Source organism: Narcine bancroftii, chromosome 2 (assembly GCF_036971445.1).
Source record: "Narcine bancroftii isolate sNarBan1 chromosome 2, sNarBan1.hap1, whole genome shotgun sequence".
NCBI lineage: Eukaryota > Metazoa > Chordata > Chondrichthyes > Torpediniformes > Narcinidae > Narcine > Narcine bancroftii.
Window position 1 is genome coordinate 356578030 of NC_091470.1, and position 27128 is coordinate 356605157.

Here is a 27128-nt window from a genome sequence, read left to right on the forward strand (position 1 = left end):
AGCCTTTTTGCTGCAATGAAAGTTAGCCAAGAACAATTCCTGTACCAAGCTGTGATGCATCCAGGTAGGATGCTTTCTATAGAGAAACAATGACTGACCATTTCTACCCATGTCCAACCTACTGAGTTCCTCCAGCAATTCTTTGTCTGTTTAGGCTACTTTCTATAATGTATCTGTAAACATTGCTAAGGGGCCTCCAGGACATTCCAAATTTACTCAAGTTTCTGTGTGCTTTCTTGGTTGTAATATGAATGTAAATGGATCAGGACAGATTATTGGTAATATGTACTCCAAAGAACATGAACCTCTCCATCATCTTGACCCCAGCATGACTGATATTTAAAGGGACATGCATTCCTTCCCATTTCCTGAAGTCAATTACTTTCTCCTCTCCTCCATTTTGTTGATACCGAGGGAGAGGTTGTTATTCTGACTCCATGCCAGCAGACTCATGATCTCCCATCTCTACATCTATCAAATTCCCATCGATTGCCTGCTGTAGCTTAAAAAGAGCGTATTCATTGCATGAAAAGCACCATCAGAAATGCCTTTCACTTTTCAAATGCTCATGGAGTCTGACTCTATGTTCATTCAAATATTGGTGAACAATATATGTTCTCGCAGTCTTGTAAATTGTGTGCACAGTCACAAAGTTCTCTGTTGTATATGAATTGGGCTTGGAATTTCTTCTTAAGGCAAAGTAAAGCTTTAGTGTGGTTCTCTTTTCTTCCCTGGACATCTCTCCTGCACCCTCTGCAGGCTGTAATAAAACCTAATCTTTCAAATTTTGAGTTTTTTTTAATACCCCTGAAGAAAGATGGTGTGCAGCACAGATACCTAAAGTATTTTGTTCAGCTATTTGGAACTATTTTTCATTGCCTTCTGAACATTAGTATGGCTAAACCTTGAATGATTAAATCTCAAGGAATCTGCAATAATATGAATCAGAAAGAAAAGTAGTTTTTTAAGGAAAATAGAGGGTTATGATTATGAGGTAGGAAAAATTAGATTGTTGAGTAGGTTAGCACAATATCGTTGCTGTATTCTGTACTGTGCTGTAAAGGTCTGTGTTCTAAATCTCCCCAAGCAATTTAGTTAGACTTTTTGATTCCCGAATGGCTGAAGTTATGGTAAATAGTACCCTAGTCCATGCCGTAGCAAATCCCCACCCTCCTAGTCCCACTGACCAGCACCCGGTCCATACCCCTCTAGTCCCCTCCTATCCATGTAACGATCCAGTCTTTCCTTAAATGTAACCAATGATCCCGCCTCGACCACATCTGCCGGAAGCTCATTCCACATCCCCACCACCCTCTGCGTAAAGAAATTTCCCCTCATGTTCTCCTTATAATTTTCCCCCTTCAATCTTAAACCATGTCCTCTAGTTTGAATCTCCCCCTTTCTTAATTGAAAAAGCCTATCCACATTTACTCTGTCTGTCCCTTTTAAAATCTTAAACACCTCTATCAAGTCCCCTCTCAATCTTCTACGCTCCAGAGAAAAAAGCCCCAGTCTGCACAACCTTTCCCTGTAACTCAGACCCTGAAATCCTGTCAACATTCTCGTGAACCTTCTCTGCACTCTCTCTATTTTGTTTATATCTTTCCTATAATTTGGTGACCAAAACTGTACACAGTACTCCAAATTTGGCCTCACCAATGCCTTGTACAATTTCATCATAACCTCCCTACTCTTGAATTCAATACTCCAATTTATGAAGGCCAACATTCCAAATGCCTTCTTCACCACACCATCTACCTGAGTATCAGCCTTGAGGGTACTATTTACCACAACTCCTAAATCCCTTTGTTGCTCTGCACTCCTCAATTGTCTACCATTCAATGTATATGACCTATTTAAATTTGCCTTTCCAAAATGTAGCACCTCACATTTATCTGTATTAAATTCCATCAGCCATTTCTCAGCCCACACCTCCAGCCTTCCTAAATCACCTTTTAATCTACAGTAATCTACCTCACTGTCCACAACACCACCAATCTTTGTGTCATCCGCAAACTTTCTTATCCAATTCTCCAACCCTATATCCAGATCGTTAATATATATAACAAATAATAGTGGACCCAGGACCGAACCCTGAGGAACTCCACTAGTCACCGGCCTCCAATTGGACAAACAATTTTCTACCACTACTCTCTGACACCTCCCATCCAACCACTGCTGAATCTATTTCACTACTTCCTTATTTATACCTAATGCCTCCACCTTTTTTCCTAACCTCCTGTGGGGAACTTTGTCAAAAGCTTTACTAAAGTCCAAATAGACCACATCCAAAGCTTTCCCTTCATCAACCTTTTTTGTAACCCCCTCGAAGAACTCAATCAGGTTTGTCAAGCATGATCTACCCCTGACAAAACCATGCTGATTACTCCCTATCAATCCCTGTACCTCCAAAAATTTGTAAATAGCATCCCGCAGAGCACTTTCCACCAACTTGCCCACCACAGACGTCAGACTTACAGGCCTATAATTCCCAGGTTTGCATTTGGACCCTTTCTTAAATAGAGGAACCACTTGCTCCACCCTCCAATCCTTTGGAACCACCCCCATGGCCAGTGACATCCTAAATATCTCTGTTAATGGCCCCACTAACTGTCCACTAGCCTCCCTGAGTGTCCTAGGGAATATTTTGTCCGGTCCGGGAGATTTATCCACCTTTATCTTTTTTAACACAGCCATCACTACCTCCTCAGTTATCCTTATATGCTTCATGACCTCCCCACTATTTTTCTTTACTTCAACTGGTTCAACATTTTTTTTCATAGTGAATACCAAGGCAAAGAAATCATTCAAAATTTCCCCCATTTCCTCAGACTTCTCACTCAGCCTACCCTCGCTATCTACAAGAGGTCCAATTTTATCTCTCACTAATCTTTTACTTTTAATGTACTTATAGAAACCCTTTGGATTTATTTTTACTCTGTCAGCCAAAGCCTCTTCATGCCTTTATTTGGCCTTTCTAATTTCTTTCTTAAGATTCCTTCTACACTCCTTGTAGTCCTCCTTCAACTTCTCAGCTCTCTGCTCTTTATACTTCTTGTACACCTCCCTTTTTCTCCTAACCAAATTTCCAATATTCCTCGAAAACCAAGCCTCGCTATGACTTCCAGCCTTTCCTTTGATCCACACTGGGACATAACTACTCTGTACCCTCAAAATTTCTTTTTTGATTATCCTCCATTTTTCATTAACATCCTTACCTGAAAATATCCTGTCCCACTCAATACTCCCCAAATCCCTTCTTATTCCTTCGAAATTTGCTCTTTTCCAATCCAGAACCTCAACTTTAGGCCTCTCCTTGCTCTTCCCTAAAACTACCCTAAAACTAACAGAATTATGATCACTAGACCCTAACATTTAAAGCAGAACCACATAAGTATGGAGCATTATAAAATTGTTGATGTGTTTCCATATCCATGAATAGAGAAAGAGACGCATAGCTAAATCATAGTACGATTTTTAATATCTTCAACTGGCATTGTCCCTTGTTCTTCTCTTTTCCACTAACCATATTTTGTCAAATTAAGGCCAGCTCTATTTATACATATGAATTATATGCTACAGGCCTATTTGAGATACTGAAAACAAGTGCAAGAAAGAGTACATTTAAATTGATGGAGAAAAAAACTGATTCAGATTGAAAACAGAATCCAGTTTGTTGATCCTTTATCAAAGGTTGTAAATTGTTTCACATTTTCATGAAATATTTTCAAAGGTGAATTTTACCTACAGAATGGAGAAAAAAAACACAATTAAGCAGTAGTATTTGGGCATTTGAGTTTTATTTAAGGACATTCTCAACTGAGTGAAAAATGCAACAAAATGAATTTGATTGAAATGCTGCTTTTGAAATGTTTTGGTTTAAAAATATTTCAATATTTTAAAAGGACACTGAATCTAGGTTATCAAGAGGAATAAATAGAATGCTAAAAATATTTTAATCTGACTTTTTAATAAAGTGGAATGATTCGCCACTGATTTTGAAGTAGAGGCTATTTGACAAAAAAAATGGATAGTTGTTTGAAAAGGGAAATTTAAATAGAAATAAAATTGCAGAAAATGAGATATGAAGTCCATGGGTCCAGTTGAAGAACTAATGTTTACATTGGTTCAAAAGGTTGAATAGCAGACAGTATTTCTCTACATGAGAAACCAGTGTGCAGATTGAAACAGTGTTGTGATCCAGGCCATAATTCTTTCAGTTGAAATTTACTGAATGTTGCGCACTGAATTCTAGAGGTAATTAATTGAAAGAATGAGATTGAAGGCTTTTAAGAATATCCATTAACCGATGTAAATGAAAAATAATTAAGCTTTTTATTGTACCATCCCCATGTTATCCTAGGCTGGACCCCACTGCATGAAGCCTGCAATTTGGGTTATTATGAAGTTGCTAAACAGCTGATACTTGCAGGAGCAGATGTAAACACCCGGGGTCTTGAAAATGATACACCACTGCATGATGCTGCAAGCAATGGACACAGAGAAGTATGTATTATGTTTTATTATGTTACATGAATTTTAATTTTAGTGCATTCCAATGTAAGTTTAGTGACAGGAAAGTACTCTAAATATTCCCAGAAAACACTGCAGATGCCGGAGATCTAAAATAAAAATAGAAGATACTAGACACATTCAACAAGTTTGATCGAATCCGCAGAAAGAGAAAAACTTAAATATTTTGGATCAAAGCCTCTTATCAGAACTGATATTTTAAGCTACAAAGAGAGAAGTGGAGGGGTGGACAAAACAAAGAGGAAATCTTTTATAAAGTCAGGCCGGGGTTGTTGAGGTGACAAGCTGCTAATAAAGCCACCTGGTTGCTAGATTAATTAGAGAAGTTGGAGAAAGAGAGTGATTCATTTAAAAGCTGCAAAGTGCAAATCCGAACTGAGAAATATCCACGCCAGTACTGATGGAAAATATTTACTGATTGTTGTTTGTGACCATGCTAGGAAACACAAACTAAAAGCAGGAAATGTTCAAGTACTCCCTATGAATGCAGTCTTACATATTGAGAAGCAGAATTAGTGTTTCAGGTCAATGACTTTTCAACAAACCATCAGAACTCTTGAACAGGGCAATTTCTGGATTTCCATAAGGCTTAAGTTTTAAAGAAAATTAAATGTCGTGTACATCTTCATTTACTTTAATGTTCACTGTTGTGGTGCTTCAACAAAGTTATAAAGAAATTGCATTTTATACACTCCTTTCAGGTATATTTAAAAAAATACATAATTTGACTGACAAGTCTAATATGTTTCTGATACTAATTCATGCCTTAGCTTACACATGTAATCCTATTAGTTTAAAACCTAAGCTACATGAACCATTTGGGTTTCTGGCAAAACTTTATTTCTAGTTACTTGCATTTAAAAATGCTGACATTTTGTTCTACAGTTTGCATCTCATGTTTATTATGTTCCTCTTCTCAAAATATCCTAATTCTTTCCACTTTTTAAGTAAACTTAAAAAGGATATGAAAGCTATGGAGAGGATGTAGATGTGATTTACCAGGATGTTGCCTGGATTAGAAAGTAAGTCTTATCAGGCAAGGACAGCAGAGCTGTGATTTTTCTCTTTGGAGCAAAGAAGGATGAGAGGAGACTTAGAGGTCTACAAGATTACGAGAGGGAGAGATAAGATGGACAGGCAGAGTCTTTTTTTCCAGGGTGGGAATAACAAACACCAGGGAACATCAGTACAAAGTGATGGGAGGAAAGTTTAGGGCAGACATCAGAGGTTTGTTTTTTTTCCACAGAGAGTTGTGGGTGCCTAGAATGCCTTGCCAAGGGATGGTGGTGGAGGAGGCTAAATCATTAGGGGCATTTAAAAGACTCTTAGACAATTACCCCCTCCATAAATCTTCGTCCGCGAAGCCAAGCCAAAAAAGAAGAGACAGGCACATGAATAAAAGAAAGACAGAGTATTACAAGTAGGAAAGGTTTAGATGGTTTTGTGCTGACCAATATAGGAATATATAGGTCAGTACAACTTTGAGGGCTGAAGGGCCTTTACTGTGCTATGTTTTAAACTTTTGCCGTAAAGTACTCCCACAATTAATGGCTTATTGATACACTTTTGACTTATAGTAGTCACATACCTCTTTAAAAGTGTATTTTGAGTGGGGCATAGCAATGCTGAGGATCTAGACAGATGCAAGTTGGAAGGCCTCTCCGTGAAGCCTGATTAAAAGACCGATTTTAAACTTGTCAAATTGAAAATTTCATGTCTTAAATAGAACAAGACCCATAAAAATAAACTGAAGAAGCCAAAAAGTAACTGAGGTCGTAGACCGAAAGTTCACAAGGGAGTATGAAGAAGGTGCAGCCACGATGTCAACACAAACCCAAGGAAGTGGGGATCAACAAAGGAGATTCTGAGTGGAAGATTTTCCAAGGTGGAAAATGTACTAAAGGAGGTGGCAGAAAAAAATAACAGTGCTGGCAACAGCTTTTGATGACCTGAACAATAGGGTGGGCCAGGTTGAAAACAACCTGATAATGACTCAAGAACATCTAAAAAACCTGGAGGAAGATACAACAAAGTGAAAAGCAGATAAACAAATGCTACTGATAAAGTGGACCTCATTGGAAAATTTCAGCTGGAAAAAAGGTACCGAAGGGAACAACTTGGTGAAATTCTTTGAAGATTAGAGATCCCACAAGCACTGGGAGTGGGAAAATTCAAGGAAAAGTTACTTATAGAAAGAGCCCATCGGACCCTCAGTCCCAGGAGAGCGGTGACCAAAGACCACGACAGGTCCCAGTAATATTTTTAAGTTACCAGGATCAGGAGAGCAGCGGTGGTGTATGCCAGGGGAAAAGGTGGTCCAGTCGAGAAGGAAGGAGGAAAGGTACTAACTATTCTTTCAGGACTAAGAGCTACTTTGGTAAAACAATCTTCAGGATTGATGTAGCAGAGGGAAACCAAAGATTTTGTAAAACTACAAGAATTGGAACTGTTTCTACAAAATCAGTGAAAGGGGCCCTAAATACATATTGGAAAGAAGAAGAAAGAAGATCAAGAATAAAAATAAAATGAACTGTAAATTATTTTTAAAAAAGATAAAAACTGAAATGATAGTTATGTTTTTGAAGTGTCTTATCAGTTATTTAAAGTAATATTGAGAGGTATACAGAGAGCCCAACAGAGAGTAAACGCTTGACAGGGTAGTAGCAGGCTGGATGCTTCAACTTTAGGGGATTAATGTCATTGTAAAGGGATATTTTTTCAAAATGCCGCCAAAACTAAGGGGAGGGGTTCTTTCTCGGACAGTAACACGGTCTTTTTTTGTGGGCTACGAGGGTTTCTTGATTACATCACTGTCAGAGCAGGGCAACGTATATGTTTGTTAACAAAGGGAAATCGCTTTATTGTATAAATAAGCAAAAGGTTCTAAAGATAGAGCTGAATATTTGCAAATATCAATATGAATATAACACTAAAGTTTATCAGTAACAACACACATGTCAAACTGTGGCCCGCGGGCCAAATTTGGCCCGCGATATAATAATATTTGGCCCATAAGATCATTTCAAAAATGTATTTCGCCCTGCAGCGAGAGCCGATGCTGTTTTTTGGTAATGTCACCCCCATCACCCTCCCCCTTCATTGCACATCCTTCCCCATTGTAACACGAGAAATTGTAACACGAGAAGTCTGTCGCTGTCATCAGCCGGCAAGCCAGTTGGAAGGCTCCCCGCACAACCAGTCACTTCTCCCACCTGTCGAGCGGTGCAGCGGATGGGCGAGCGCCTGTGATTGCCTGTCAGCGCGACGGTCATGGCAGGCTGCACACGGCCCCCGGGCAGCGCGAGCCCCACACGACTGGCACCGGACGGCCCTTCCACAGCGCGAGCGCTCTTCTCCCGGTCGCCACGGCCTTCAGCGCTTGCACCCGCGCAGACCCCAGGGACGGCTGGTTCGGCCCTGCACGTGAAGAGAGAGATGGTGGCTGTCCACAAAGGCTGATCGGCAGCGCGCTGGGCCTGAGTGGGTGGGTAAGCAGGGGTGGGCAGAGGGTGTAGGTGAGGAGTAATGGGCAGGGGAAGTGATGGTGGTGCGAGGGACAGTTAGAGGGAGGGATGAGTAGAAGGAGGGGTGGATAGGGAAGAGGTAAAAGGGGAGGGGCAGGGCGAGTAGGGGAGGGGTGATTAGAGGGTGAGAGACGGGTAGAGGGAGGAACAGGTTGAGGGGAGAGGCAGTAGAGGGGGGTGTATAGGATGGGGTGGGTAGAGGCAGAGCGAGTGGAGTGAGGGGTGAGTAGAGGTTGGGTAAAGGACTGGTCAGGTAGAGGGATGGTGGGTTGAGGGTGAATAAAGGCCTAGAGCCTGAGGAGTAAGCAGGAAATGCTGAGTCCTGATGCAGGCCAAAATGGGCACAGCCTGTGAATGCTGACTACATCTCCACAGGGACCAAATAGGTTTCCCTCAGGTCAAGCAAAGGGTGAACTTGAGCTACCTACTCCTGACCTGTAACATTATCCTCCTAAAGTTATATCCTAAAGTTTAACATTACATATGTTGAAAGAAGAGAAAACATGCAGATGTTGTTGAAAATTTTCAATAAATATTTAGTTCGGCCCTCGACTTAGTCCAAGTTTTTAATTTTGGCCCTCCGTGAATTTGAGTTTGACACACCTGAGTTAAAATATTAATGGGATAAACAGACCCATAAAAAAGAAGGGATTTTTGGCACACTTTAAAAAAATATTAAAGTTTTTCTATAGGAAACACACCTTAAAAAACGGAAAATAATAATTTAAAAAGGGATTGGGTGGGACAAGTCATATTCCTCCCCTTAATTCCAAAGCAAGAGGGGTAGCAATTTTTAATAAATAACATGTATACTGGTGTTGATCGAAGGTACATCCATTGACCCGCAGGAACATTTGTAATGGCCTGTTGTAAGATGTGTGCAGAATCCTAGATGCTCATGAACATCTATGCTCCAAATTTTGATGATGAATCCTTTATACAAAATGTTTTCTTAAAAACAGTAGTGAGTAGACAAAATGTACTGATTGAGGAGATTTTAATTTTTGCTTGAATCCTGTCCTTGATAAACCAGCAAGGAGAGTGACAAAGGCAAAAACTGTGAAAGTTGCTCTATTTTTTATGAAAGATTTAAACTTGATGGATGTGTAGAGACAGTTACACCCTACGACAAGAGATTATTCATTTTACTCAAAGGTTCATGACTCCTATTCAAGAATAGACCTGTTTTTAATGTCTACACAATTGAAAAACAGAGTGGTTGAAATGGAATATTTAACCAGACTATTTCTGACCTGGCTCCTCTGACTTTAACGATAATGATGCCTGAGAGGGAAGGGAGTGTCTACAGATGATGTCTTAATCCTATATTGTTGAGAAGGACAGATATCTGTAATTATATCAGGGAACAAATGGACCCTCCACCAACAATAGTTTCCTAATATGGAATAAATTAAAAGCTTACCTGAGGGGAAAGATAATTTCACATTCAAAAAAAAGGAATCTATAGCAGAGGTCAATGGGCTAGAAAAAGAATACCAGAGAAAGGGTTTGGAAGAAAAATATACAACTTTGGTAAATAAAAAAAGTGAAGCATAATACAATACAAACGTATAGAATATAAAAACCATTTTTAAGTCAAAGCAGAAGTATCATGAATTGGGAGATAGAGCGGATAACGTTTTGTCATGCCAACTTAAGGCAGAAGGGACATCGAGGATGATGAATGCAATTCAAATTAACATTAAGAAATCAATGATACTTTTAAACAACATTATACAAAGCTATATGAATCAGATTTGATAGGGTATTCTATTGAAATAGATGAATTTCTCTCAGCGATTGAGCTGCCAAAACTGGAAGGGACAGATCGGAAGGAATTAGATGCTCCCTTCAATATAGAAGAGATTGAAAAAGCCCTGAATACATTGCAGGCAAATAAATCACTGGGAGAGGATGGTTCCCACCCTGGTTTTATAGATAATTTTAAGACTTCTTGATGCCTCTTATGGAATTATTAGACCGGGCAGTTGAAACCAAGACTCTTCCAGAATCCTTCTCAACAGCTATTATTACAGTACTACCAAAAAACACAGAGCCCTGGTAAAACAGTTTTTATACTGACCTATATCCTTGTTAAATGCGGATTACAAAATATTAGCAAAAGCACTAGCCAATAGACGAAGGCAATATCTACCTAAATTGATAAATTTGGACCAGGTGGGCTTTGTTTTAAAAAAAGACACTCTGAAGATAACTTGAGCAGACTATTTAATTCATTTGGCTAAGTCTAAAGAAATCCAAATATAACTGTATTGTTAGATACAGAATGGCCTTTCCTATTTAAAGTACTAGAAAAGTTTGGAATGGGCCGAACATTTATTGATTGGATAAAAACTCTAAGCCTCAAGCTAACATTATAACCAATGGCCAAATGTCATTGGTTTCCTTTGAGTAAATCTAGTAGACAGGGGTTCCCACTGTCTCCTGGCCTCTTTGTCTTGGCAATTGAACCATTAGCAGAAATTATAAGGAGACGTCCTGATATAAAGGGATTCAGAGTTGGCTGGGAAGAGCATAAAATTAATATAGTTGCAGATGATATGCTGTTATACTTATCAGACCCGGCTGAGTCCTTGACGAAATTAAAGGCTGCACTGGAAAAATATGGAAGAGAATCAGGATATAAAGTAAATTTGGAAAAAAGTGTAATTATGCCATTAACAAATTTTGATTGAGAGATATCAGAAAGGAGGCTGGTTCAAATGGAAATTAGGTGGAATTAAATATATAGGAATAATGGTAAATAATCATCTATAACATTTATATAAACTTAATTATCTTCCCCTGCTTGGAAAGATAGGGAAGGATATACAAAGATTGAGAGACCTGACTATAACATTAATTGGAAGGGTTAATAGTGTGAAAATGAAACTGATGTCAAGACTGCAATACCTCTTCCAATCATTGCTGATTTCTTTACCTAAGAATTTCTTTAAGTTACTTAATGGTCAAATCATAAAATTTTTATGGAATAATAAAATGACTACGATTGAGGTGGGAAAATAAATTGGCAGGATTAAGATGAATGGATTTTAAAATATTATTTAGCACCCCAGGTGAGCTTCCTCTCATCCTTTTTTGAAGAAGAGAACTCTCACAGATCCAAATGGGACTGCATACATTGAGAGAGGATGCAGCGAAGGATTTCATTTATAAATGGAATGTCAAATTAATAGCAAAAAAATAAACAGATAACCCCATTCTAATACATATGATTAAAATTTGGTACGAGATCAATGTATATTTTGGGGGGGAAAAGTGGGGATATCACCAAAATCCCCATTGTGTAAGAACAAACTATTGCCCATGAATTTTAAATATTTGGCATGAGAAAGGAATTAAACCTATTGAGGATTGCTATGAAGAATGGCTACTAATGTCCTTCGAGCAACTAAAACAGAAATATAATGTCAAATGGAACCTTCTTCTGCTTTCTTCAGTTGAGGTCCTCCCTGCAGGAGAGATGGGACCCCACAATGGCCCACCCTCAAACAATGAAGTGGAGGGGAGGCTTCGATTGGGGAATGCACCTAAATTCATAAACAGGATGTAGCCTGCTCTCCGAGGCAAAGGTTAAGCCAGGCCTACAAAGGTCGAGGGAGAGGTGGGAGTCGGATCTAGGTGTTACAATACCAGAGGAATGTTAGTATGACTGGTGTTTGGACAGTATGACAACAATTAATGCGAGATATGGATTGGTTCAATATAATTTTCTACATCAATGATATCTTGCGCCACAAAAACAACATAAATCAAAATCTGAAATATCTGAAATGTGCTTTAGGTGTGGCATCGAAACTGGATCCTTCATACATTCCACATGGTCGTGTGTGAAGGTAAGATCATTCTGGCATGATATCGCTGAATCACTAACAAGAATAACAGGAGTGACCTTCACACACGACCCAGAGCTGTACCTTCTGGGCAACCTTATGGATGTGAGCAATAAACTGACTAAATTTCAAATTTGTTTTGTTAAGGTGGCTCTGGCTGTGGCCAAGAAGTGTATAGCAATCACCTGGAAGTCCGACTCTCCCCTACTTATTGCTCGATGGGCCGGGGAGATGCGTAGTTGTATATCCAAGGAGAAAATTATGTATAACTTTAAAAAATAATTGACACTTTTATTAAGATATGGCAACCCTACTTAGATTATATAGGGATCCAATTGTAAAAACTTTACCCTTCAATGAACGTAAAGATGTGATACTCCAGAAAGAAACTAGAGCTCTGACGGTACATGAAGTTGTATTCTAATATTGGTGGGTGGGGGAGGGAATAAAGGTGAAAATATTTTCATTTATTTTTAGATTATAAACATTTAATATGTATTTGAAATCTCTAAGGATATTTATGGAAAAACTGAAATATTTTAGTAATTTTGCACATCCTGTTGATTTTCTGAGAATGGAAATTTTCATTTTTCCCACCCTAATCCCCTTTTTCCTTTAGATTGTGAAATTGCTTTTGCGCAATGGGGGGGATGCATACCAGATGAATCATCGTGGAGAGCGTCCTGTGGATGTGGCTGATTCAGATGAAATGGAACAGCTTCTGAAAGGGGAACTTCCGCTCTCTGATGACGAAGATGATGACAGTTGTACAGGTAGTGAGGTGTCTTTCCCCAATTACATAACATAACATAACAATTTACAGCACAGAAACAGGCCATTAGGCCCTTCTAGTCCGCACCGAACCAAACACCCCTCTCTAGTCCCACCTCCCTGCACAATGCCCATAACCCTCCATCTTCTTCTCATCCATATACCTGTCCAACCTTTTCTTAAATAATACAATTGACTCCGCCGCCACAATTTCTCCCGGAAGCTCATTCCACATGTCTACCACTCTCTGAGTAAAGAAGTTCCCCCTCATGTTACCTCTAAACCTCTGCCCCTTAATTCTTAACTCATGTCCTCTTGTTTTAATCTTTCCTCCTCTTAATGGAAATAGTCTATCCACATCCACTCTGTCTATCCCTTTCATAATCTTAAATACTTCTATCAAATCCCCTCTCAACCTTCTACGCTCCAAAGAATAAAGACCTAATCTGTCAATCTCTCCCTATACTCTAGATGCTTAAACCCAGGTAACATTCTGGTAAACCTTCTCTGCACTCTCTCCACTCTGCTTATATCCTTCCTATAATTAGGCGACCAGAACTGCACACAGAACTCCAAATTAGGCCGCACCAACGTCTTATACAGTCTCAACATCACCTCCCAACTCCTATATTCCATGCAATGATTGATAAAGGCCAGCATACTAAAAGCCTTCTTCACCACCCTATTCACGTGAGTTTCTACCTTCAGGGAACGATGTACCGTTACTCCTAAATCTTTCTGCTCTTCTGTATTCATCAATGCTCTCCCATTTACCACGTATGTCCTGTTCTGATTCTTCTTACCAAAATGAAGCACCTCACACTTATCAGCATTAAATTCCATCTGCCATTTTTCAGCCCACTTTTCTAAGCAGCCCAAATCCCTCTGCAATCCTTGAAAACCTTCTTCATTATCCACTATTCCACCTATCTTAGTATCGTCTGCATATTTACTAATCCAATTTACCACCCCATCATCTAGATCATTAATGTATATAACGAACAACAATGGGCCCAATACAGATCCTTGAGGCACACCACTGGTCACCGGCCTCCAACCTGACAGACAATTATCCACTACCACTCTCTGGCCTCTCCCTTTCAGCCAATGTTCAATCCATTTGACTATCTCAAAATTTATACCTAAAGACTGCACCTTCCTAACTAACCTTCCATGTGGTACCTTATCGAAGGCCTTACTGAAGTCCATATAGACAACATCCACTGCGCTACCCTCATCCACATTCCTAGTCACCTCTTCAAAAAATTCAATCAGATTGGTCAAACATGACCTTCCTCCCACAAATCCATGTTGAGTGCTCCTGATCAGACCCTGTCTATCCAGATGTTTATAAGTACTATCTCTAAGAATTCTCTCCATTAATTTACCTACCACAGACGTCAAACTTACAGGCCGATAGTTGCCAGGCTTCCTCCTTGAACCCTTTTTAAATAACGGAACCACATGCGCAATGTGCCAATCCTCCGGCACTATCCCCATATCTAATGACATTTGGAAAATTACCGCCAGAGCCTCTGCTATTTCCTCCTTCACTTCTCTCAATGTCCTGGGGAAGATTCCGTCTGGTCCCGGAGACTTATCCACCTTTATATTCTTCAAAAGCCCTAAAACTACATCTTTTGTCATTTCTATATTCCCCATATTTACCCAATTTGCTTTTTTTATCTCACATCTCCCAATATCCTTCTCCTTAGTGAATACCGAAGAAAAGAAACTGTTCAATATTTCTCCCATTTCTCTAGGCTCCACACACAGTTTTCCGCTCTGATTCTCTAAGGGACCAATTTTGTCTCTAGCTTTCCTTTTACCATTAACATATTTGTTGAACTCTTTTGGATTAGTTTTCACCCTGCTTGCCATAGTTTCTTCGTACCTTCTTTTAGCTTTCCTAATTCCTCTCTTAAGATTCCTCTTACATTCAATGTATCTTTCAAACATCCCCTTAACTCCATGCTTCTTATATCTAATGTATGCCTCCCTTTTTCTTCGAACCAAGTTTCCAATATTCCTTGAAAACCACGGCTCTCTCAAACCTTTTTCCCCTCCTTTTAACCTAACAGGAATATAAAGCTTTTGCACTCGCAAAATCTGATCTTTAAAAGACTTCCATCTCTCTACTACATCCTGCCCATAAAACAAATTGTCCCAATGCACACCCTGCAAGTCCTTTCGCATCTCCTCAAATCTATCTTTTCCCCAATCAAAAACCTCAACCCTTGGCCCTGACTTCTCTCTTTCCATAATGACATTGAAGCTGATGGCATTATGATCACTGGACCCGAAGTGCTCGCCAACACTAACCTCCGTCACTTGATCCATCCCATTTGCCAACAGTAGATCTAACACTGCTCCTTCTCTGGTCGGCACCTCTACATATTGTTGTAAAAAACTATCTTGCACACATTTCACAAACTCTAACCCATCCAGTCCTTTCACAGAATGTGTTTCCCAATCTATATGTGGAAAATTAAAATCTCCCATAATTACAACCCTGTGCTTATCACAAATATCTACTATCTCCCTACAGATTTGCTCCTCTAGGTCTCGGTCCCCTCCAGGTGGTCTATAATACACCCCTACAAGTGTAACCTCTCCTTTCCTACTCCTCAGTTCCACCCAAATAGCCTCTGTGGATGTGCGCTCTAATCTATCCTTCCTAGGCACCGCTGTAATATTTTCCCTGACAAGCAATGCAACCCCACCTCCTCTTGCCCCTCCGACTCTATCACACCTAAAACAACGAAACCCAGGGATATTCAGTTGCCAATCACATCCCTCCTGCAACCATGTCTCACTAATCGCTACCACATCATACTTCCAAGTATCAATCCACACCTTCAGCTCATCCACCTTTTTTACAATACTCCTGGCATTAAAATATATGAATTTCAGAGATTTCCCAATTTTTAATCCCTGTTTTCCCTCATCTTTAAGAACAACATTATTTACTTTTCCTGCCAATTGCCCTTCATCTTCTTCCAGAGCATTTCCCTTCTCTATCACCTGCCCATCCATATTCAAATACTTACTACAAACTTTCTTTGTTTGCATTCTAACCTTCTCCTTACTGCTCTGTACTATTTTGTTCCCTCCCCCCCAACCATTCTAGTTTAAAGGATCCTGAGTAGCCCTAGCAAATACCTCTGCCAGGATTCTGGTCCCCCTGGGATTTAAGTGCAACCCGTCCTTACTGTACAGGTCACATCTCCCCCAAAAAAGGTCCCAGTTATCCAGAAACTTAAAACCCTGCCCCTTACTCCACCCCTTCAGCCACGTGTTAATCCTCCACCTCATTCTATTTCTATTCACACTGTCACGTGGCACAGGGAGTAATCCAGAGATTACCCCCTTTGCGGTCCTTCTTTTTAACTCCCTACCTTCCAGTTCTATCTCATAAAAGACGGTACTGTAGTTGTTTTTAGGAATTTGCCAGATTTGCATTTTAATTGATATTTGACCAAGTAGAAAATTGCCTTTTAAGGTAATCAGTGTCAAATACAACCTTTGGGATCCAAAAGGAATGTATCAAGTCATCCTTCAAAAGCAGGTACTGTAATGTGGTGAGGGAAATTTTTAACTTCTCAGTTGATAACACTGGACAACAATTTCTTTTCAAAAGGTTTGCTTCCTGAAAAAAAAATTGAGGATTGGCCAAAGCAGCTTGCTTTGTGGCAATATCACAAGAAAAGGAACAGAAGAAGGCCATTTGGCCCATCAAATCTTCTCCGTGAAACCTCCCTGAGCTAAACTTGTCTCACATCTAGTTCCAAGTTCTGGCCTTGACCCCAGATCCCATAATACCCTGACTAATTAGATACCTATCAATTTCCCCTTTAAATTCCCCCAAAGATCCTGCTTCCACATCTGCATGTGGCAACGGATTCCACAAATCCACGACCCTCTGGCTAAAGAAATTGCTCCTCATCTCTGTTGTAAATTGGTACTTTTTAATTCTAAGACTGTGCCCTCTTGTCCTGGAATCACCCAACAGGGGAAACCTCTTATTTACATCCACTCTGTCCAAACCATTCATTATTCAAAATGTTTCTATGAGATCCCCTCTCATTCTCCTATATTCTAATGAATAGAATCCAAGAGCCGCTAGGCGTTCCTCATATGTTAGCCTTCTCATTCCTGGAATCATTCTGGTAAACCTCCTCTGTACCCTGTTCAACCTTGCTCTATCCATTCTAAGATAGGGACCAAAAATTGCACACAGTACTTCCAACAAGGTCTCATCAATGCCCCATAGAGCCTCATCAACACCTCTTTATTCTTAGACACAATCCCCTTTGAAACGAATGCCAACCTAGCTTTTTTTTTACTGCCGAGCCAACCAGGCAGTCAACTTTCAGGTTATCTTGCACGAGGACCCCAAGTCCCTTTGTACTTCTGAGGTTTGAATTTTCTCCCCATCCAAATAATAATCAGACTGTTTATCTCCTCTCCCAAAATGCGCAACCGTATATTTCATCTCATCTGACATTTCTTCGCCCATTTTCCTAAGGTGCCCAAGTCTCTCTGTAAGGTTTCGATTTCTTCCACACTTCATACTCCACCACCTTTCTTGGTGTCATCTGCAAACTTTGCCATGAAACCATTTGATCCACAATCTAAATCATCAATATACATTGTAAAAAGTAGCAGCCCCAACACTGACCCTTGCGGAACGCCACTAGTAACAGGCAACCAACCAGCCAATGCTATCAGCCAATGCTCTGGCCAGTCTTCTATTTTTCTGGTAATTCCATGTGCTCTCATCTTATTAAGCAGCCTCTTGTGTGGCACCTTATCGAAGGCGTTTTGAACATCCAAATACACAACATCCACAGCCTCTCGTTTGTCCACCCTACATGAGATTTCTTCAAAAAAATTCCATTAGGTTCATCAGCCAGGATCTTCCCTTCATGAAACCATGCTAGCTTGGACCTATCATGCCATGCACCTCAAAATATTCCATAACTTTGTCCTTGAGGATTGATTCCAATATATTTCCAAACATTGAAGTCAGACTAATAGACCAATTATATAATTTCCTTTTTTCTGCCTCCCTCCTTTCTTAAACAGCGGAACTACATCTGCGATCTTCTAATCCTCAGGAACCATGCCTGAGTCTATTGATTTCTGGAAAATCAATTCCAATGCCTCTATAATCTCCAAGGCCACCTCCTTCAGAACCCTTGGGTGCACCTCATCCGGTCCCGGAGACTTATCTACTTTTATCACTATCTCTCTTGTAATCCTGACTGTACAATTCTATTCCTGGACACCTTGGAATATCGGGTATATTGCTAATGTCCTCCACAGTGAAGACTGATGCAAAATATCCACTTAGTTCCTCTGCCATTATTACCCATAATTTCTCCAGCTTCACTTTCAATCAGCCCTATATCTACCCTTGTCTCTCTTGTACTTTTGATATATATTTGAAGAAACTCTTAGTCTCCTTTTGTATGTTATTAGCCTTGAAATTTCCTTTCATAATTCATCTTTTCTTTCCTCACGACTTTTTCTCTCTGTAAATTTTTTTTAATTTCCCAGTCCTCTGCTTTTCCAGTAATTTTTGCTACCCTGTATGCCCTCCCTTTTGCTTTAGCTTTAACCTCTTGTTAGCCATATTTATGTCATTTTACCATTCATAATTTTCCTTGAAATATATCTATCCTGTGCTTTCTTTATTTCTTGTAGAAATGTCAGCCAATTCTGTTCTGCTGTGTCCCCACCACCATCTAGTTTACTTTTCCAACTTGGGCCGGGCCAGTTCCTCTCTCATATCACTCTAATTCCCTTTGTTCCACTGAAATATTGACACATCTGATATCATTTTTCCATTTCAAATTGGAAGCTGAACTCTATCATGTTGTGACCACTACTTCCTAAGGGCTCCACAACCTAATCCCCTCAGGTTCATTACACATCACCCAATCCAAAACTGCCAATCCTCTGGTGGGCTGATCGACTAGCTGTTCCAGAAAGCCCTCCTATAAACTAATTCTCGTGAGATCCTTTACCTTCCTGACATTCCCAATCCCCTTTCATATTAAAATCTCCCATAATTATCTTGACATTCTCCTTCGGACCTGCATTTTCTAATTCCAGCTGCATCTGGCAGTTCACGTCCCTGCTGGTGTTTGGGGGACTGTGTATTACAGCGAGCGAGGTCTTTTTATCCTTTTCATTTCTTATTTCAACCCATAAAGATTTCACAATTTCTCTCCCTATGTCCTTTCTTTCAAGTGATCAAGGCCATGCCACCCCCTCTACCTACCTGCCTTTCTTACCTAAACAAGGTGTAACCCTGTACATTCAGTTCCCAATCACATCCCTCATTCAGCCATGTTTCGGTCCTACCTTTCTATTTGCATCTGCGCCACTAGGTCATCCACGATATTCCTAATACTCTGGCATTGAAGTACAATCTGATTTCTCTGCAGTTCCATTGTTCACCAAATTATCTTCACTTTTCCTTTGTCTTTTTTGCTGCACATAAATTTTGACTTATTTCCAATTTTAACTTTGTCTACCATTATACCCTGGTTTCTTTCTACCCTAATCTCAGCACTAAGATTCAGATTCCCACCCCCTGCCAAACTAGTTTAAATCCTCCCCAACAGCTCTAGCAAACCTGCCTGCCAGGTTCCAATGATCCACAAATCTTCACAAATGATTCACAAATCGCTCGAGTTCAGAAGAATGAGAAGAGATCTTATAGAAACATATAGGATTATGAAGGGTATGGATAGGATAGATGTAGGAAGGTTTTTTGAGCTGGCCGGGGAAACTAAAACAAGAGGACACAGTCTCAAGATTCGGGGGAGTAGATTTAGGACAGAGATGAGAAAAAATAGTTTTTCCCAGAGAGTAGTGAATGTTTGGAATTCTCTATCCAGGGAAGTGGTTGAGGCTGCCTCATTAAACATATTTAAAATTTGGTTAGATAAATTTTTACATGATAGAGGAATTAGGGGATAAGGGGAGAAGGCAGGTAGGTGGAGTTAGGTCATAAATTAGATCAGCCATGATCTTATTGAATGGCGGATCAGGCACGATGGGCCATTTTTGGCCGACTCCTTTTCCTACTTCCTATGTTCCTATGAACCCCTGCACCAAATTGAGCCACGCATTCATCTGCCACATCCTCCTATTTCTACCATCTCAAGCATGTGGCACAGGCAGCAATCCAGAGATCACCACCCTTATTTCTTTCTCTCTGTTATTAGTCCCCACATGGACCATGACATCTGTCTGCTCCCCCTCCCTTGCCAGAATGCTGTGAACTCAGTCAGAGACATCCCTGACCCTGGCACCTGGGAGACAACACATCAGTCGGGAGCCTCGATCTTGTCCACAGAAACTCCTATCCACACACCTAATCAAAGAGTCCCCAATTATTAGCACTCTTCTCCCCCCCTTCCTTCTGAGCTGGGGGTTCAGCCTCTGCACCGGAGGCATCAACACCTTGACTTGTCCCTGGACGCTCATCTCCGTCTACAGTATCCAAAAGGGTATACCTGTATACTAGTAGATTTAAAATATGAAAAAAATAAGTTGTATCTTTTTTTTAAAAAAAAGGCCCTGATATGAAAATTCTAAGGTGATTTTCATGATCAGCAGCGAAAAATCCATAAAATACACCCAAAAGTGTTCAGGAAGCAAAAATCTTTGTTTTCCAGTGTAAACTTTCACTAAATTTGTAAATTTATCGATTTTAAAAAAAATATATATTGCTTTAAGAAGGAAAAGAGAGTGGGGAACAGAAGGGAATGTGGTGATAAAATGGAGGCCACACAAGGTAAGATGGCAAAAGGAATTGATCTGCATGAGAGGATAGTAAATTTAGTTCATGAAATATAAGCTGCAGTACATATTGAAAATCTGAAGTAAATCAGACAACTCTGTAATGAATGAGCATAACTGCAATAGTTTCATTATTTTTCCAACTCAGTCCTGCCTTTACACTCTAATGCAGTATTTTCACAAAGGTGAGGGAGCAACTTGTCAACTTCAACTGGATTGTGGACTTGACATTGAGTTCAACCAAGTATTTTTAATCCAATACTTCAGTATTTATAGTTTTATTTCCCCTGTTTTTCATTAGTCCACTGATAATTCACTTATTCATCATCTATTTATACCATCCCCAGTCCTCCTTTTTGCTTTTGATTAATTGCCTTCATTACCCTTGCTCACCTGATGTCATCTTATTTACTGGCATTTAATTTATTAGGTTTCTTGCCTAGCATTTTGCAAGCATTCTTTTCTCACAGATTTTGTGCGCGCTCGCTCTCTCCCCACCTTTCTTTACATATTAAAGCATTTCTGTCAAGTTGCAACAGAGCTCCACGATTGGCATAGCTTAGCTCAACACCAGCAATCAAGACTAGGGTTCGAATCCCATGCTGTCTGTATGGAGTTTGTACTTTCTCCATGTCTGCGTGGGTTTTCCCTGTAGGCTTCGGTTTCCTCCCATCGTTCAAAGACATACCATGGGCTATAGGTCATTTGGGTGTAATTGGGCTGCACGGGCTCCTAGATCGAAATGGCCTGTTACTGTGCTGTACCAACTTTTGTTTAATTGTAAAAAAAAATGATTGAGCCTGATGGCTGCAGAGAAAGGTCGTGCTGTACAAGTTTTGCCCAGATCTCTTCCTTAGAAACTCATTCTTTAACATTACTGTTGTTCCTTTAATAGGCAGACATAAAGTTCATATCAGCTACTTGAATAATTACCATTGCCAATCAGTGATTTTGTTTACCAATATTTGTTCTGTTTAGTCAAGAAAACATAACTTTTAATCTTGTTTATCCTCCCTATTTTTTCCACTGGATTTTATTAACATACAGTGCTTTCCAAATTATTCCATTGTGGAAAGCAGGAAATGTGGTATTTCCTTTTGGAATTTCAACCAGTTAACTGGAAAGAACAGACTTGAACAAACTGGAAAAATAAGTTCCTCCATTTCACCACATTTTCCATATCCCAGCCCAATCTTGGATTTTTTTCTCTCTCTTAAAACATTCACCTTTTCTTATTTTGTCTACAAAAATAATCCACAATATTCTTTCACCACATTCTTTGGAACCTTTCCAGTTGGGCAGCTGATAATATGCATATTGTTAATTGAAAGGAATCCCCAATGTACAAATCTATATTCTAATGTTAATGTTTCTCCTGTTACTTTGTCCACTTACTGAAAAATGTATATTTCAGTGATACTGGGTTTGTTGAATGTTGGGTTCCAAAAGAAATATTCGTCTAGCGTATTATAAAGAGAAAGATGTCTAATTGGTGCTATAATCTTTCAAACATTTTTGTGTGTCATTAGAATATCTTTGCACTTGGAGCTAAAGTTGTGCATTTCTTAGAGTAACTCATTGTTTTGTATTTCTAGAATCTGAAGAGTTGCCCTCTGTGAACCCATCTAGTGTAGATGATAATGTGGATGATTCTGAAGCAGAAAAAGAATTAAAAACTGAAACTAATCAGCAGTTGACACCCTGCAAATCAATTGCATCATCTGCCCTGGATGAATATGAATTCAAGGATGATGACGAAGAAGATGTTGATGAAGAGGAGGAAGAAATAACCAAGCTTGTAGATCAGAAAAGAATTCGAAGAAGAGATGGTAAAAAGAGTGTTGTAAAAGAGAACAGTAGTTATTTAACTCCGCCAAAGCTGGAGTTTCATAAACCATTCAAAATTAAAAAGCCTAAATCAGCACGAGTTCTTGTTACATCTAGCTCTGAAAGTTCAGATGATGAACCGCATCAAGATAAAAAATCTTGTTCAACCAGCTCTCTAGAAATTGCTCCAGATAGCAGCAAATCAGACGTGAGGGCTAAGAAAGAAAACCTGGTCACTCTTGAACCGAAGGAGAAGGGAAAAGGGAAGAAAAAAGTGAAGAAACAAAGTAAAAATAAAGAGAACCAGGAGTTCAAAGAGGAGAAGGAAGAAAAGGAAAATGCTAAATTGATGCTTTTCTCCACTTGTTCTGCTTTGGACTCATTAGACCGTTCAAGAGAGGAAGATTCATTTCGAAAGTCTTTAAAAGATGATTCTTCGGGTCATCAGTTTCACCTTACAACTGTTAAGTCTCCAAAGCATGCATGCAGTTTAAATGAAAAACGATCAAAGCCACTTAAACAGGAAAATGCTAAAACTGGCCTATCTTCAGGAGCATCAGAAATAACTTTTCAATCCGAGGTTGTTCGATTTGATCACCTTACAGACTCTGACTACACCTCGGAGAGTTCCAGCAATAAGTCTTTTAAATACAATACAAAAACAAAGCATCGTAAAAAGGATCTGAGCGTAGAATTCGGAGAAAAGTCTGGACAGAGAAGCAAAGAGGAAGAGATGGGCATATTTGATAACATGGAAGAAGTTTTTAAAAAGACCGACAAAGATGGCAAAGTTATAAAAAAGCATAAATTAAAGCATAAAGATAAAGAGAAAAATAAAATTAAGAAAGAACATGAAAATGAAAAGGGAAAACACAGGCAAAAAGAAAGTGAAAAGATATATCCTGAGTTTGATAGAGAATATTGGAAAGAGAACTTCTTCAAAAATGATGATACTAATGAAACATTCAAGGAAGAAAATTCAAACTTGTCTCTTGCAGAAAAACCATTAAAAGATAAAACTCCCATTAAAGAAGAAAAAGTATCTAAGGAGAAGTATTTTAAGGAAGAGAAGTCTTTCAAAGAAGACAGAGAAAAGGAAAAGTCTAAAAAGAATAAAAAGGAAAAGCACTGTAAAGAAGAAAAAGAAATTAAACTTGCAAATCTGGACGAAAGGAAGGAAATTGTGCTTGCAGACAAAGATGATTCACTTTACTCCAGTGTTTTTCTGAAGAAAGAGCATACAGAATTATTTGAGAAAGAAAAAGTCACAGATAAAGACAAATCTGAAGCTCCAGATAAAGAAAAGAAGGAAAACAAGGAAAAAAGTGAAAAGAAATCCCCAACTAAAGAGAGGGACTTGGAAAAGTTAGAGAGAAAATATTCTGACAGGGAAAAGAAAATAAAACACGAGAATAGGTTTGAGAAAGAGAAATTAGAGACTCATGAAAAATCATTTGGTAAAATACAAGAGAGTGGAGAGAGGTCAAAAGAAAAAGACCGATCTGGTAGCTTATATTCCACTTCAGAAAAAAACCACCGAGAAAATGATAAATTGAAGAATATATTCTCTGTCAAAAAACCTGAGGAGAAAGAAAAGAGCAAAGAAAAATTGGACAAGAAGCATGAGAGAGAGAAAATTGAAAGGGAGCGTCATTCCAGTGGTGTAAAGGACAAAATGGAGAAAGAAAAGCATATGAATGAAAAGAAGGCTAAGTATTCAGAAAAAGATTCACAGGAAAACATTGTGAATAAAGCGGACAAAGTTAAAGTAAGAGATAAAGAAATAGAAAAAGAGAAGAAAAAAGAGAAATCGAGGGAAAGAGAGGGTGACCCTGTGACAAACTCCAAGCACTTGCATGATGAGAAGAAACGCAGCGCAGTTGAGAGTAGCAAAGGGTCTCACGATAAATTATTTCCCTCAAAGGATAAAATTAAAGAGGATTTTCCGAAGACTCTTGAAACAAAAGAGAGAGAAAAGAAAGAAAAGGATAGGCAAAAAGACAAAATACCAGCAAATGCTTCTGTTAAAGCAAAGCTTAAAGAACCAGAAGTGGACAAACTGAAGCCCAAAGATTCTGGTGCCACAAAGGATGTGCGCCCAAAGGAGAAGAGGCTAGTAAATGATGACTTGATGCAAACCAGTTTTGAAAGAATGCTGAGTCTAAAGGATCTGGAAATAGAGCAATGGCACAAGAAGCATAAAGAGAAGATTAAGATGAAAGAAAAGGAAAGGCAGAGGCATCGTTCTGGCATTGACCTCTCAAAATTAAAAGAACGAGAGAAACTGAAGAGTTCAACGACAAGCAAAGAGCTTGCTCGATCAAAAAGTTCAGATCCATCGGAAGTCCATGTGAAAGATAAGCAGCTGAAAGATGTTAACAATGTGAGATCACTGAGCACCGAGGCAAAACAGAATTTGCCAGAAACGCCAAGACCTCTCATCAGCTGTGAAACTAATTTAACTTCATCCCCTAGACAAGAGCGTGATCGTATGGGACTTACTTCAAGATCCATATCAATGATTTCGGTTGCAAGTTCAGAAGATTCATGTCAGACCTCAGCTGTAGCAACACCACGGCCTTTAACAGATTATGATTCTGATTTCACCATTGAGGGTTCTGAATCTCAGTCTTCTTTTTCTCAATTCGTATTGATTTCCAGTGTCAAATCACCTGCCGTGTATGACCGAGACTCTGATGTTTTGGCTGATTTGACAGATCGGCTTAAATCACCGCATTCCAGTAAACTTCCAGGATCTTATCTGCGATCAGTGTCCGCTGACAATGCTAGATGTGAGAATGAATGCCGGTCTGTGGGTGAAATTCGGAGATGCAGTATACCAATCGTTTCAAATGACCATGATAAATCGTTCCACAAGCAACTTGAAGTTAATCTGCCACTTCCAAGTGAGAAACAATATAGTTTTTCAGTAGCAGTACAAAACCAGGCTTGTACCTCTCCTCGATCAGAACCACTTCTCGACAGTGGCCCTGAAGAGGGCACATGTAATAGCACTTCCTGTTTACAGAGTCCTGCTGTCATTGTACCAAGTGACACTAATTATTTATCACAGGATACAAATTCCAACACCATAATTGTGCAAAGTACTTCTCAGCAGGTGCCTGTGGTACAGCCGCAGCTAAACTGTTTGATTGCTGATAGTCAACCAGAAAAACCAATGGAAATATCATACGATAGGCTTGATGTACCATCACACAGTAATAATGATGGCTTTACACCTACAGTGGCTTGCGAGAAAAACATTTTTTGCCCTGTACAGAATGTTCCACAAGAGTGGGGTTGTTCAGACCAGTTAACATCAGAACTAGTATCCAAGTCTCCACAGAGACCTTGCAGTGACTCTTCCCAAGTTGCAACTCTTCTTGAAACTCCTTATTTTTCACCTACCCATTCATCCAATTCCCCTTGTGCACGACTATCGTCAGACAGTGACGCTGCCTCTCGAGTTCTCTTTTGGCCAAAATGTGGAGGAACTCCAGAAGACTTGCCACAAACTCAAACTTCGCAAGATACTGATCAGGATTCTATTTTGTGCAAAGCACAGCTGGAATCTTCAGGGACAACTGATGAAAAAGATGGGAAACCTCCTCCTCTTAATGCAACTGCTGATCTTGTAAATCGAAAGTCTGTGGAAGATCTATCAAATGATTGTAAAACAAGTGAAGCCCAAGGCTTAGAAGAAAACTCCTCTTCACCATCTGCAGCGTTATCAGATGGCAGCAATTTTGCTGAAAATCTTGTGGACCAAACAAGTACTGTACAGAGTTTATTAATTGAACCTCAAGATAAAGTGGAAGGGAGAAAAAGTACAATTTTAGACTGTCAGGAACCAGCTTGTAATAAGCAGAGTTTTCTGTGGGAAAAAGTGCCAGTAACCTCAGTTGATCAAATGCAATCTGAACCAACAGAAGATCTGTCTGAAGCAACGCCTTCCACTGAACAGGCACACGCACATTCAGTTAGTGACCAATCTCAGTCTTCGGAAAGTAAAGCTCAGGACCAAGATTCCTCGTTGGAGATGGAAGTCTCCCAACATATCACAACTGCTGATCGGGACCCTGTAATGATGCCTGAAGCACCATCAGATGATCGAAGGCAGTCCACTGAATCAACACCAGAAGAGTCAGGAGACCGAATGGAAGCTGACCGCACAGAACAAGATATTCCTCAGAGGATTACTCGCAACAGAGCAAACATATTAGCCAATCAAAGTAAACAATCTACTACCAACTGCGCGCAGGTCTCTGATAGAGATACAGAATCTTCTGCACCAATGAAATGTAAATCTAAGTTGGTAGAGGAAGAGGAAGGTCAGGTACACCACCCACATAAACGAAAATTGTCACGAGTTCCACATCCTATGCAAGTGAAATCCACTTTGCAACAAGCAAAGGAAAAGACTCAACAGTCACTGGCAGCCATTGTAGATTCTTTAAAATTGGAAGAGATTCAACCTTATCATTCAGAGAAGGCAAACCCTTACTATGAGTATCTCCACATTCGGAAGAAAATAGAAGAGAAGCGTAAAGTGCTGTGCAGTGTCACTCCACAAGCACCACAATTTTATGATGAATTTGTTACGTTTACTGGATCGTACCTGCTGGATGGAAATCCTTTGAGCAAAATTTGTATACCAACTGTAAGTGAAATCCCTTAAAATCATTGTTTTGAGCTGGTTATTCTGTGCGAGATACAGCCAGAAATTCAGTTTGTGTTCACTCAATGATAATCTTGCTTGAACTATTTACTCAAGAGAATAAATTGAGTGCATGGAAATAGT

The 27128-nt window shown here is 39.6% G+C and overlaps 1 protein-coding gene across 13 annotated transcripts in view; it reads left to right on the forward strand.

The window, feature by feature from the left end:
• Positions 1-27128, forward strand: part of ankrd12 (ankyrin repeat domain 12) — a 266417-nt gene that overhangs the window by 225347 nt on the left and 13942 nt on the right. For all 13 annotated transcript variants that reach the window (XM_069922378.1, XM_069922369.1, XM_069922380.1 and 10 more), the window contains 3 exons: positions 4364-4506; positions 12531-12684; positions 22096-26987. In XM_069922378.1, coding sequence (XP_069778479.1) covers positions 4364-4506; positions 12531-12684; positions 22096-26987 — 5189 coding nt within the window. The remainder of the gene's footprint in view (positions 1-4363; positions 4507-12530; positions 12685-22095; positions 26988-27128) is intronic.